General features: G+C 44.4%; 1 protein-coding gene across 1 annotated transcript; it reads left to right on the forward strand.

The window, feature by feature from the left end:
- The first annotated feature begins 506 nt into the window (after positions 1 to 506).
- On the forward strand, positions 507 to 4,501 carry LOC119330069 (ribose-phosphate pyrophosphokinase 2, chloroplastic-like). Its single transcript, XM_037603179.1, has 8 exons — positions 507 to 662; positions 737 to 931; positions 1,306 to 1,554; positions 1,997 to 2,140; positions 2,269 to 2,433; positions 2,750 to 2,819; positions 2,915 to 2,996; positions 4,017 to 4,501. The coding sequence occupies exons 1-8, from the start codon at positions 546 to 548 to the stop codon at positions 4,195 to 4,197; spliced, it is 1,203 nt and encodes a 400-aa protein (XP_037459076.1). The 5' UTR covers positions 507 to 545; the 3' UTR covers positions 4,198 to 4,501.
- Positions 4,502 to 13,137: the final 8,636 nt, after the last annotated feature.

Consider the following 13,137-nt stretch of genomic DNA (forward strand, 5'->3'; position numbering starts at 1 on the left):
CATTTTTAAGGCAATCATTTATCTTATAGGCATTATATTTTTTTATGTTTGATTGACCATTTTTTATCCCTTTATGTGGAGGGGGAGGGGGGGTGGTTTGTGGGGTTTATCTATAGAATGTTAAACTAAAATGAATTCAACGTAACAGATTTCAGCAAGCACAAATTGACCGCGCACGTTTATCTCAAGCAACTGTTTACAGTTTTATCTTTATCATCAAACTTTTCCAAAGTTACGGCCGCCAATTTATTCTCTTCCCAATTAACGGGTCGCACCACTTTTAGCAAGGAAACGTACCGAAAGCAAGGAGTTAACGCGCAATCGCCATTGGCATCACGGCGAATGGGAGCCGGGGCGGCTACGAGGAAGCAAGATTGTATATAAACCCCACCCCGTAACGGCCCGGCTCGAGCCGAGGACAGGACAGAGACCACGGACCACCGCGCCACCGCCCCCCGACTCCCGAGGGCCCGGACTCCGACAAGCGCCCGCCCGCCCGCCCGCCCGCCCGCCCATCACTCCTCTTCCCCGAACCCTAGCCTCCCATGGCGGCTACCGCGGCGGCGTCGCCCTCCTCCTCCCTGCTCCTCTCCCGCCGCCACGGCGCGTCCTCCTCCTCGTCGTCGGCGTCCCGCGCCGGCGCCTCCCGCCTCCGCGCGCCGGTGAGCGTTCGGTCCCGCTCGTGTCCGGCCCTGGCTACGGGATTGTGATTCTTATCTTTTTGGGTTGCGCGCAGAGGTGCGTGCTCGGGACGGCGGAGCAGCTGCGGGTGGTCGAGGCGGGGAAGCCGGTGGGCGGGGCCGACCCGTGGGCCGCGGCCTGGACGCCCAAGACGCCCGCGCAGGAGGCCAGGCTCGCCGCGCTGCCGCAGGAGGCGCGCGACTCCAGGCTCAAGATCTTCTCCGGCACCGCCAACCGCCCGCTCGCGCAGGTGGGGTTCCTGTCCCGCCGCTCCCTGTCCCCTGTCCCCGAAAAGAAAATAAAAAAGCACCTTTTTATCCGATTTGTAGCAGTATGGGGTCTCATTCGTACTGGTTGGACAAGAATAATTTCAGAATTCAATAATAATTTCTTGATTGCATTTGAGTTCGGCCCTTTTTAGATGACGAAAGGGAAAGGGGTTTGCGCCGGCGCCGCAGTTGCAATGCTGCCACTGAAGAATATACACCCAAAACCTATCAGACGTTTACACTTTATTTTATGATTGTCTGTATGTGCCATCATTCAATGCGTTGACGAAGACGAATACGACCTTTCTGGCCTATATACTTCTAAAATGCATGACTTTTTTTGTATTTCGTATAGGAAATTGCTTCTTATCTGGGCGTAGACCTTGGCAAGATCCTTATCAAGCGCTTTGCTGATGGAGAAATCTACGTGCAACTGCAAGAGAGTGTGAGAGGCTGCGATGTCTTCTTGGTGCAGCCCACTTGCTCTCCTGTCAATGAAAACCTCATGGAGCTCTTCATCATGATTGATGCATGTCGGCGGGCATCAGCGCGATCTATTACCGTTGTCATTCCGTACTTTGGATATGCCAGAGCAGACAGAAAGGTATGGCCAAATGGTTAAACTGGCTAATTGCTTTTGGAAAAAGTTGGTGTGTTGTTATAACCAAGCTGTGAAGTACCAGATTTATTTAACTGGATTTGCTTCTTCCCAGCTCATGATATATAATTACAGACCCGTTCAATGAAAAAAGATATCTAATTGCCTTTTCAATTTGTTTCCCGTGTCAATGCAACTGAATGGGATATCCATATACTGAGATTTTCCTTGTAAAGATTTTCTATTCTAAGGACTTGTTTGGCGAACAAACTTCTCTTATGGATACCTTAATTTGGTTATTGTTTGGCGTACTTAATACCGACCAATCAGATGTTTAAATGGGGAGGAGTTTAAAGTTGAATATTGCCCTCAATTGGGAATATGTTCCTGCCCCCTCTATGTGATGTGTGAAAAATTGTTATGCTGAGTAATTTCTTCTGTAATGCAGGCTCAAGGACGTGAGGCAATTACTGCCAAATTGGCTGCGAATTTACTCACAGAAGCTGGCAGTGATCGTGTCATAGTATGTGATATGCATTCTGCACAAGCATTGGGATACTTTGATATTCCTGTGGACCATATATATGGACAGGTACTCTTAACAGAACAGGAAGAAACACTTCCTTTACAATGTACAAAAACTGTCTTCCCTTTCGAAGAAGTTCCTTAGCTGAACTTGAGTTGATAAACTGTTAGTGAACAGATCTTCTTTTTATGTAGCCTGTGATTCTGGATTACCTTGCTAGCAAGACAATTTCTAAGGATCTTGTAGTTGTTTCTCCTGATGTGGGTGGTGTTGTTAGAGCACGTGCATTTGCCAAGAAATTGTCTGACGCCCCTTTAGCTATTGTTGACAAAAGAAGACAGGGTCACAATCTGTCAGAGGTAAGAATCGATTTATTTGGAGTGTATCTATTCTATTTTTTCATCAGTTCTATTTGTATAACACAGTTACATGCACACGTTTCAGTTTTAGTTCTACTCTTATTACAGCATAGTGTTAAACATGTGTCCTAATAGAACTAGAAATAATATATAACCTTTTTATCACCTGATGATTAATTAGCTGGATGCTTTATTGCATTTTGCAAAGCCATCCACTTTTTTACTCCTTGACTAAGCAACGACCACATAGTTCATGAAGTGATCATGTGAAAATGGTAGATTATAATATCAAATTCCTATCTGTGACCACCTGCAGGTCATGCACTTAATTGGTGATGTGAAAGGGAAAGTTGCTATCATGGTTGATGACATGATTGACACAGCAGGTTAGCAATATTTTCTTCGTTGGTGTTGGACTAAAATTTAACATACTTTGTAGTGTGTTCTTTGTCATTTAGCCCCACTTTTTTGTTTAACGCAGGGACAATTACTAGCGGAGCAGCATTGTTAAAACAGGAGGGAGCAGAGGCTGTTTATGCTTGTTGCACACATGCTGTCCTCAGGTTTGAATTTTGATAGTTACTTGATACTTCATTGCATATAATTTTGTATTGATGTTATTAGCCTATTGCAGACAACTCACATAATATAGTGCTTTGTTGTTGATCTATGCAAACTGAGACACGACTGGTGAAATCCTTGCATTTTTTCTTGATTCCTGCTAAGCGTAACGGTTAAGTTATACAAGTTCTAGAAACTATGTGATTCTACTTGCGGCACACATAGACGAGAAAGCTAGTATATTTTTAGACAAGAGTCTTAACAAGGTGGTCAGAAATATCAGTTTCCTAGCTAATTTTCTTTGACCATGGGTTTTCTAGTTCGGTATAGGTTTGATTTAATTTTTCAGTGAGCTTGTATTTTTTTCTTGGGGTTTCTTGATTTCCTTATTATTATTAAGGTTCCATGAAAATGAAGTTTGCAAAGTCAAAGTCTATTACTCTTTTGGTAATACAGTATATATTTAGATAAACCCCATAACATTTGTTACTAATTTGTGGAGTCCCATCTTTTTGCAACATGAGTACCAAAAAAATAAAAAAAGAAGTACACAGAATGGGCACAACAAAATAATTGTTATCAACCACTGGAATGCCAAACGGGGTATAATTGAATCCATGTCATTCATATGCTGGGCATTTTGACATCCTGTGTACTTTGATGCAGGAAGACACCTCAAGGTCAATCTTGATTCTTGCCTCTGTTGGCATGCATGCTTGACTAAACTTTACTTGAAACAAAAATGCGAGAGTAAATTTGGCCATGATAGATAATTGAATGCATGTACGATGTTCATTAATATGGTACCTCTGTAAACTTATATAAGACATTTTAGATCACTACTTTAGTGATCTAAAACATCTTATATTAGTTTACAGGAGTAGCATACAGTAGCTTCATTTCAAAAGTTACCATGACGCTGGGGTTGATTTCAGCTGTGACTATTGCTGTCTAGTATTTCCATTGTATCGCAAAAGTGAGCATACTCTCACCCTTTTCCACTAACACTGTTGATTTCGTAGCCCACCTGCAATTGAAAGGCTTTCTGGGGGCATCTTTGAGGAAGTCATAGTTACGAACTCCATCCTGCTACCAGAGGACAAATGCTTCCCTCAGCTCACGGTGCTCTCCATGGCAAACCTTGTAGCAGAAACTATCTGGCATGTTCACCGTGACGGCTCAGTGAGCAGCATCTTCCAATAACGGCGAGCATCTTCTTAAATTTGGGTGGTATAGAGAAGGCACCAGATGCTTGTGCCATTGGTGTAGGAATCGATTTTGGTGACATGACAAATAAAGTTGCATTGCCGTGTAGGCATCGTACTTGTACTGGATGATCAATTTTCTGTCAACACCTACTAAAGGGTGTATAGTTTCTAACCTCCGTCTTGACCGGATGATCAAAAATACGACTTATGTCTATCTAGCTATTTGAAGGAATTTATATTGCCAGAATGTCCAATTGGCCATTGTCAAAGGAATGGCAGATTGGTTATCGCCAAGGATCTATGCTTTGTGTTTGTCCATTTTTATTTTGAGCGATTGTTGCATAGTTAGAGTTTCGTTTCCGTTATATGTATATTCGTGTGGCCACTCGCCTCTCTCATTTTTGAGTAAAAAAAGAACATAAAAATATATATTTTGTGGGATCATGAACAGAGTTTGACATGAAAAAGGGCTTCACAGTACAGTACGAAGGTATGCTAGCCGCCAACAACACTATGTTGCGGAGGGAGTGCGACATAACAAAATGTCTGTCTGCGCACCTTCATGCTGAACCGAGTGACCAATTCCTGCTGGACGCATGAGGCTCGCTGCCCTGCAAACGTTAGAGGCTGACCCAACGCTGTGGATGCTAGCAGCTGTCCAGGATTGCGGTTGTGCTGGCTTTGGCAATGTTCCTGTGGTATGAGTGCTACGAGTGAGGTCGCTACGTAGATAATGAACGATGGGCGTCACGTGTTCTAATCTCTTTGAACGTCATCGTGCTTCAGCTTCTTGGCCCGAGGAGATACAAGCCAGCGGAGAGGCCATTGATTCCAGATGCCCCCTTTTCCTATCCGACCTACACGTAGCTTGCCCATAAAACTTGCCTTTACAGCTCCCTCTATTTCTCCGGCTACAGTTCTCACATAGTTAGATAAATTTGGTCATGTTGACTTGCTCCAGGTAACATACTACTCCCTCCGTCCGGAAATACTCGTCGAAGGAATGAATGTATCTAAACGTATTTTAGTTCTAGATACATTCATTTTTATGCATTTCTTCGACGAGTATTTCCGGACGGAGGGAGTACTATTTATCATGGAGGCTGCCGGCTAGACAACCACTCTCACATTGAGATCACAATGATGCTCTGATGTACTAGACCGTAACTCACGATTTTTGTGAGTCACCAACCATTAGTGAGTTGTCCATACGGTAGGTCTATGGCCCTCTGCAGGTTCACCTTGTTAATGGTTGTTTTTTGCTTGTTGCACACAACATCATGCTTGAATTTTTATAGCTACTTTATTGCTTATAATATAGTATTGATGTTATTAGCCTACTGCAGACAACACACACAATATAGTGTTTTTTGTTGTGTCTGTCCTATGACTATGAAAATTGAGACATCCTAGCATTTGTTGTTGATTTCTGCTAAGTGTATCTGTTTAGATATATACAAGATATTCTACATGTGGCGTACTTAAGAGAAGGTGTAATATTTCTAGACGAGAGTCTTAACAAGGTGGCCGGAAAGTAGCAGCCGCCTAGCTAATTTTCTTTGATCACAAATTTTCTAGTTCGGCATGTGATTTTACTTTCTAGTGAGTCTGTTTTTGCTGGGGTTTCTCAGTTTCCTTATTATTATGTACTCCCTCTGTAAACTAATATAGATCTTTTAGATGACTAAAGTGTTCTAGATCAGTAATTTAGTGATCTATAAAAGATCTTATATTAGTTTACGGAGGAAGTATTAAAGTTTCTGTGAAAATGAAGTTTGCAAAGTCTGTCACTCTTTTGGTAAGACGTAAATTTAGATACACCCTCGCAGATCAGTTATCGTAATTTATGGAATCCATTTTTTTTTGCGGGTGTGGAATCCATTATTTTGCAACTTGAATAAGAAATAAAAAAATACTCCCTCCGTCCCATAATGAAAGCGTCTTACGTTATGGGATGGAGGGAGTATGTACATAGAAGGGGCAAAATGAACAAAAAAGTTATACACCACTGGAATGCCAAAACGGAGTATAACTGAATCTGAGTCATTCATATGTTGTCCTGGGCATTTTGAAACCCTGTGTATTTTGACGCACGAAGAGAACTAGGCCCAGTCTTGATTTTTATCACCCTTGCACGCACGATTGACTAAAGTTATACTTGAAACAAAAATGCCTAAGTAAAGTTGGCCATATTAAATAACTTCCGTCTAATATTTGGTAACATGGTACTCCCTCCGTAAACAAATATAAGAGCATTTAGATCACTACTTTAGTGATCTAAACGCTCTTATATTTCTTTACAGAGGGAGTAACATACAACAGCTTGGTTTCAAAAGTTATCATGATGCTGGGGATTTATTTCATTTGCCACCATTGATGTCTTTGTGTTCTTCATTGTTTTGTGCACTAACATACTGCAAAAGTTAGCATACTATCACCTTTTTTCCCGTTAACGCCATTGACATTGCAGCCCACCTGCAACCGAAAGGCTTTCCGGAGGCATATTTGAGGAAGTTATAGTGACGAACTCCATCCTGCTGCCAGAGGACAAATGCTTCCCTCGGATGATGGTGCTCTCCATGGCCAACCTTGTAGCAGACACTATTTGGCATGTTCACCACGACGGCTCAGTGAGCAGCATCTTCCAATAAAGGCAAGCATCTTCTTACATTTGGGTGGTATAGAGACGGCACCAGATCCTTGTGCCATTGGTGTAGGAATCAAGTTTTGGTGAAATGACAAATAAAGTTGCATTGCCGTGCAGGCATTGTACTTGTACCGGATGATCAATTTTGCGTCAACACCTAGTGAAGGGTGTTTAGTTTCTGATCCGTGTCTTGACATAAGCTTTCTTGTAGTCGAAAAATATGACTCATGGCACTTATTCAAAAGAATTGATACTGTCGGAATGTCCCCCTTTGCCACCGACCATGGAATGACAAATTGGTTACCGCCAAAGATCTATGCTTTGCGTTTGTCCTTTTTATTTTGAGCGATTGTTCTAGAGTCTGTGTTTCATGTTTCGGTCCATTGTATATATTCATTTGGCCACTACCTCTCTCATTTCTAAGTAAAGTAAAGAAATAATTTGTGGGATCATGAACTGATTTTGACATGAAAAAGGGATTCACTTAACAATATGAAGGTATGTTAGCTGCCAACATAGGGCATCCATTAGGAAAGTGGCTCCTCTAGCTTGATTACAACGAGGAGCTTTGCGGGGGGAAGACACTCCAAGCATTGAGAAAACCATCAAGTTGAGGCCGGATTGTCGAATGACCCCGGAAGTTTGGAAGGTTCTTGGCAGTTGCTGCTGAAGCCAGTGCGTGAATGACTGAAAAAAGTGGTGTCTTGGAGATTTAAGTGGCCAATTCCTGCTGGACGCATCAGATCAAAATGGTTACTCGCTACCTAGCAACCGTTAGAGGCTGACACACTGCTGTCTCTAGCTCGTTGTGGATCCTTAGCAGCTGCCCAGGAGTGTGGTTGTGTTGGATTTGCCCATGTTCTCGTGGCATCGACATTACGAGTGAGGCTGTGACATAGATAATGAACGATAGGCATCGTGTGCTCTGTTCTCTTGAACGTTACCATGCTTGAGTATGGCTATGGTTCATTGTCATGAAGCGTACCCCGTGGAGATGCAAGCCAGCCGAGAGGCCATTGATTCCAGATGTCCCCTTTTCCTATCCGACCTACATGAACTTGCCCGTGAAACTTGCCTTTTTAGTTCCCTCTACTTCTCTGGCTACACCTCACATAGTTAGATAAATTCTGTCACCCACAAAAAGAAAAGAAAAGATGAATTTTGTCATGTTGGCTTGCTCCAAGTAACATACTACTATTTATCATGGAGGCCATCGGCTAGACAACCACTCTCACATTGAGATCACAATGATGCTCAAATGTACTAGATCATAACTCATGATTTATGTTAGTCACCAGCCATTAGGTGAGCTGTCCATAAGGCAGGTCTATGGCCCTCCACAAGTTCACCTTGGTAGACTGTTTGTGCTTATCGCACACATGCTGTCGTTATGTTTGAATTTCTGCTAACACTACTGGAATCATGAACTTTGCCGTCATCCGCTTCTTTGCCGTCAGCTAGACAACCACTCTCACGACAAACCTGACGGCAAAGATGCAGCTGACGGCAAAGAAGGTGTTTGCCGTCAGCTAGCTGGCGGCATAGAACCTGTGCCGTCAGCTAGCGAACAGCAAAGAGGCAGGGTTGGCCGATAGGGGTGGCAGCTAACGGCCACTATTTTTGCCGTCCGCTAGCTGACGACAAAGAAAATGGCCGTTCTAGCGTCCGTTAGCTAGGCTCTTTGCCGTCAGCTAGCAGACGGCAAAGAGCCTAGCCCTATATGTATCAAAACGCCCTCGCGCCCTGTGCCCCTCTCTCTCCCTCTCCCCACATCCCAACCCCGTGCCGTCGCCCCGCCCCAGCCGCCTCCCTCGCCGCCGCCCCGCCCCGCCTCGGCCGCTGCGACAGGCCCCGCCGCCCCGCCTTGCCGCCCCGCCGCCTTGCCTCACTGCCCTGGCCGCTCCGCCCCGCCTCGCCGCCCCGGCCGCTCCAAGGTGAGATATTTTCAATTTTTTTCTATTTTTTAGATTTAGTTTAATTAGGTTTAGTATAATTTAGTTTAGGTTTTGTTCAGTTCAGTTAGTTTACTATAGGTTTAGTTTAGTTTAGTTTAGTTAGTTTAGTTTAGTTTAGTTAGTTTAGTTTAGGTTTAGTTAGTTTAGTTTAGGTTTAGTTTAGTTTAGGTTTAGTTTAGTTAGTTTACTTTAGGTTAAGTTTCTGGTTTATTTTGAACATGTGAAATTTATTGTTATTTTTTTAGTTCAAGCATTTATTCCCGCTTCCACGTCGACGATGCCTATCCCGCATCCTCGTCGTCGACTCGATGGAGGAGGCCTGCTTGATCAGAGGGGCCATGTCCGAGACTGGGCTCCCCCGGGATGGTACTGGGAGGTTCTACCTTCCGGGGGGCGCAGGTTGGTGAGGAGTCAGCCCGTCGTTGACCCGATCCTTGTTTGGTGGCGGTCGCGTGGGCCAGTGATGGTGCTGAGGCTTTCGGACACCGCGAGGTGGTACGTCACTGTGTCAGCGAGGAGGACGAGCACGCCTGTCGCTACATGGTTGCGTTGGAGGGCAGGTTGGACAATACCTGGCAGGTTCTTCAGGGATATCATTGGAGCTACGATCCTATGATGGTCCCTTCTCTTTGGGTGTCCACCGCCCGCGACGATACCCGTCGTTCGCTACGGTTCTAGCTGTATTAGTGATGCTATATGTATGATACTATTTGAGATGTATTAGTGATAATATTTGACGATGTACGGACGCAAGAGATGATGTAGTTTTGCTTATTCAATGCATGCTAATTTAGTTTACCCGGGGACGAGCGAGTTAGGGGGTTCCTCTATGTCGATGGTACCCTAAATAGCAAGTATATATCGTCAGTGCGAGGTACATGTGGCCGTCGGTGTCGAATACTACATCCACGTCCCACAAGTGACACAGGGGTCCTGCGTCCCGCAGCAACAGTTCTTGGTGTCGATGGCGGTTGAACACCATTGCGAATTTGTTTGGCAGCCTCAGAGATGACGATTGAAAGCTAAGTGTTGAAACTTGAAACACCCAAACTGACTCAAGTCGGTTTGGTTGTTTGAAATTTCAAAACTTGACTTTAATCCTCATCACAGAGGCTGCCAGACAAATTTGCCAAGGTGTTCGACCGTCATTGGCCACCAGAACTATTATTACGGGACGCCGGGCGCCAACGTCACTTGTGGGACGTGGATCTAGTGTTCAACGCCGACCGCCTCATGTACCTTGCACCGATGGTAGTTGCTACTTATGTTGAGGAACACAGTAATTTCAAAAAATTTCCTATGCACATGCAAGATCATGGTGATGCATAGCAACGAGAGGGGAGAGTGTTGTCCACGTACCCTCGTAGACCATAAGCGGAAGCGTTATGACAACACGGTTGATGTAGTCGTACGTCTTCATGACCGATCGATCCTAGTACCGAAAGTACGACACCTCCATGATCTTCACACGTTTGGCTCGGTGACGTCCCACGAACTCTCGATCCAGCTGAGTGTCGAGGGAGAGCTTCGTCAGCACGATGACGTGATGACGGTGATGATGATGCTACGGGAACAGGGCTTCTCCTAAGCACTGCTACGATATGACCGAGGTGGATTATGGTGGAGGGGGGCACACACACGGCTAAGGGATCAATGATCAACTTGTGTGTCCTAGGGTGCCCCCTGCCCCCGTATATAAAGGAGCAAGGGGGGGAGGCCGGCCGGCCCTTGTGGCGCGCCTGGAGAGGAGGAGTCCTCCTCCTAGTAGGAGTAGGACTCCCCTTTCCTAGTCCTTCTAGGAGGGGGAAAGGAAGGAGGAGAAGGGAGAAGGAAAGGGGGCGCTGCCCACTTCCCTAGTCCAATTTGGACTAGAGGGGGAGGGGGCGCGCGACCCGCCCTGGCTGGCCCCCTCTCTCTCTCTCCACTAAGGCCCATGTGGCCCATTAGTTCCCCGGGGGGGGGGGTGATACGTCTCCAACATATCTATAATTTTTGATTGCTCCATGCTATATTATCTACTCTTTTGGACATTATTGGGCTTTATTATCCACTTTTATATTATTTTTGGGACTAACCTATTAACCGGAGGCCCAGCCCAGAATTGCTGTTTTTTGCCTGTTTTAGGGTTTCGAAGAAAAGGAATATCAAACGGAGTCCAAACGGAATGAAACCTTCAGGAACGTGATTTTCTCAACGAACAAGACCCAAGAGACTTGGACCCTACGTCAACACACAAAAGAGGAGGCCACGAGGTAGGGGGGCGCGCCTACCCCCCCAGGCACGCCCTCCACCCTCGTGGCCCCCCTGTTGCTCCATCGACGTACTCCTTCCTCCTATATATACCTACGTACCCCCAAACGATCAGATACGGAGCCAAAACCCTAATTCCACCACCGCAACTTTCTGTATCCACGAGATCCCATCTTGGGGCCTGTTCCAGAGCTCCGCCGGAGGGGGCATCGATCACGGAGGGCTTCTACATCAACACCATAGCCCTTCCGATGAAGTGTGAGTAGTTCACCTCAGACCTACGGGTCCATAGTTAGTAGCTAGATGGATTCTTCTCTCTTTTTGGATCTCATACTATTCGATGTAATCTTATTTTTGCGGTGTGTTTGTTGAGACTGATGAATTGTGGGTTTATGATCAAGTCTATCTATGAACAATATTTGAATCTTCTCTGAATTATTTTATGTATGATTGGTTATCTTTGCAAGTCTCTTCGAATTATCAGTTTGGTTTGGCCTACTAGATTGATCTTTCTTGCAATGGGAGAAGTGCTTAGCTTTGGGTTGAATCTTGCGGTGTCCTTTCCCAGTGACAGTAGGGGCAGCAAGGCACATATTGTATTGTTGCCATCGAGGATAACAAGATGGGGTTTTCATCATATTGCATGAGTTTATCCCTCTACATCATGTCATCTTGCGTAAGGCGTTACTCTTTTTTCATTAACTTAATACTCTAGATGCATGCTGGATAGCGGTCGATGAGTGGAGTAATAGTAGTAGATGCAGGCAGGAGTCGGTCTACTTGTCTCAGACGTGATGCCTATATACATGATCATGCCTAGATATTCTCATAACTATGCTCAATTCTGTCAATTGCTCAACAGTAATTTGTTCACCCACCGTAGAATACTTATACTCTCGAGAGAAGCCACTAGTGAAACCTATGGCCCCTGGGTCTATCTTCATCATATTAATCTCCTACTACTTAGTTATTTCCTTTGCTTTTATTTTACTTTGCATCTTTATCACAAAAATACCAAAAATATTATCTTATCATATCTATCAGATCTCACTCTCGTAAGTGGCCATGTAGGGATTGACAACCCCTTATCGCGTTGGTTGCGAGGGTTTATTTGTTTTGTGCAGGTGCGAGGGACTCACGCGTAGCCTCCTACTGGATTGATACCTTGGTTCTCAAAAACTGAGGGAAATACTTACGCTACTTTGCTACATCATCCGTTCCTCTTCGGGAAAAACCAACACAGTGCTCAAGAGGTAGCAAGAAGGATTTCTGGCACCGTTGCCGGGGAGGTCTACGCAAAAGTTAATATACCAAGTACCCATCACATACCCTTATCTCCCGCATTACATTATTTGCCATTTGCCTCTCGTTTTCCTCTTCCCCACTTCACCCTTGCCGTTTTATTCGTCCCTCTCTCTATCCTCCCTCTCTTTCTCTATTTGCCTCTTTTTGCCCGCTTGCTTTTTGGTGCGTTAGTTCGTTTGCTTGTCGTTATGGCTAGTCCCTTACCTTCTGCCACTTTGTCTGAAATTGGGGAAATTATTGTTGATATGGACAATAATAATATCATGAAAAATTCTGATGCTCCTACTAAAGAACCCACCATCTTACATACAAAAAAATTCCATGTTGGTAGTGGTAATATTATTGGAAAATGAGTTATTCAAGATTTCTTTACTTGTGCTGGTGCTTTACCTTCTATTGGTAGTTCTATCCTTCATAGAACTAGTAGTCTTGCGGACGCTATTGCCATGCTTGTAGTTGAACTTGAAATGCAATTCATGCACATGCATCCTTGCATACAAAGGATTTTCCTAGAATTTTCTAATATTGAGCATTCTTCTGTTAAGCGTGCCGCTACTATCTTTTTGGCTCATGAGTTTAGATTCATAATAAAATAGGCCAAAGAAATCTTTGCACATTATAGGGTGGACGCTTGCCGTCCTCCCATAGAGGCCATCCTCTTTGATCAAGAAGAAATAATGCATTTTCAATCTCTAGACTATGTTGCTTTCAATGAAAATCTTAGAAAAAGGGTTCCTACCAATGTTTTAGTTGATAGAATTTCTGAACTTAATGATGA

This window comes from Triticum dicoccoides, chromosome 7A (genome assembly GCF_002162155.2).
Source record: "Triticum dicoccoides isolate Atlit2015 ecotype Zavitan chromosome 7A, WEW_v2.0, whole genome shotgun sequence".
In the NCBI taxonomy this organism is placed as follows: Eukaryota; Viridiplantae; Streptophyta; class Magnoliopsida; order Poales; family Poaceae; genus Triticum; species Triticum dicoccoides.

What these genes read in the sequence shown, in the direction of transcription:
- LOC119330069 (XM_037603179.1), top strand. Translation starts at nt 546, where the DNA reads ATGGCGGCTACCGCGGCGGCGTCGCCCTCCTCCTCCCTGCTCCTCTCC. An exon ending in TGGACCATATATATGGACAG is followed by an intron (nt 2,141 to 2,268) that starts GTACTCTTAACA and finishes CTTTTTATGTAG; the next exon opens with CCTGTGATTCTGGATTACCT. An exon ending in TGACATGATTGACACAGCAG is followed by an intron (nt 2,820 to 2,914) that starts GTTAGCAATATT and finishes TGTTTAACGCAG; the next exon opens with GGACAATTACTAGCGGAGCA.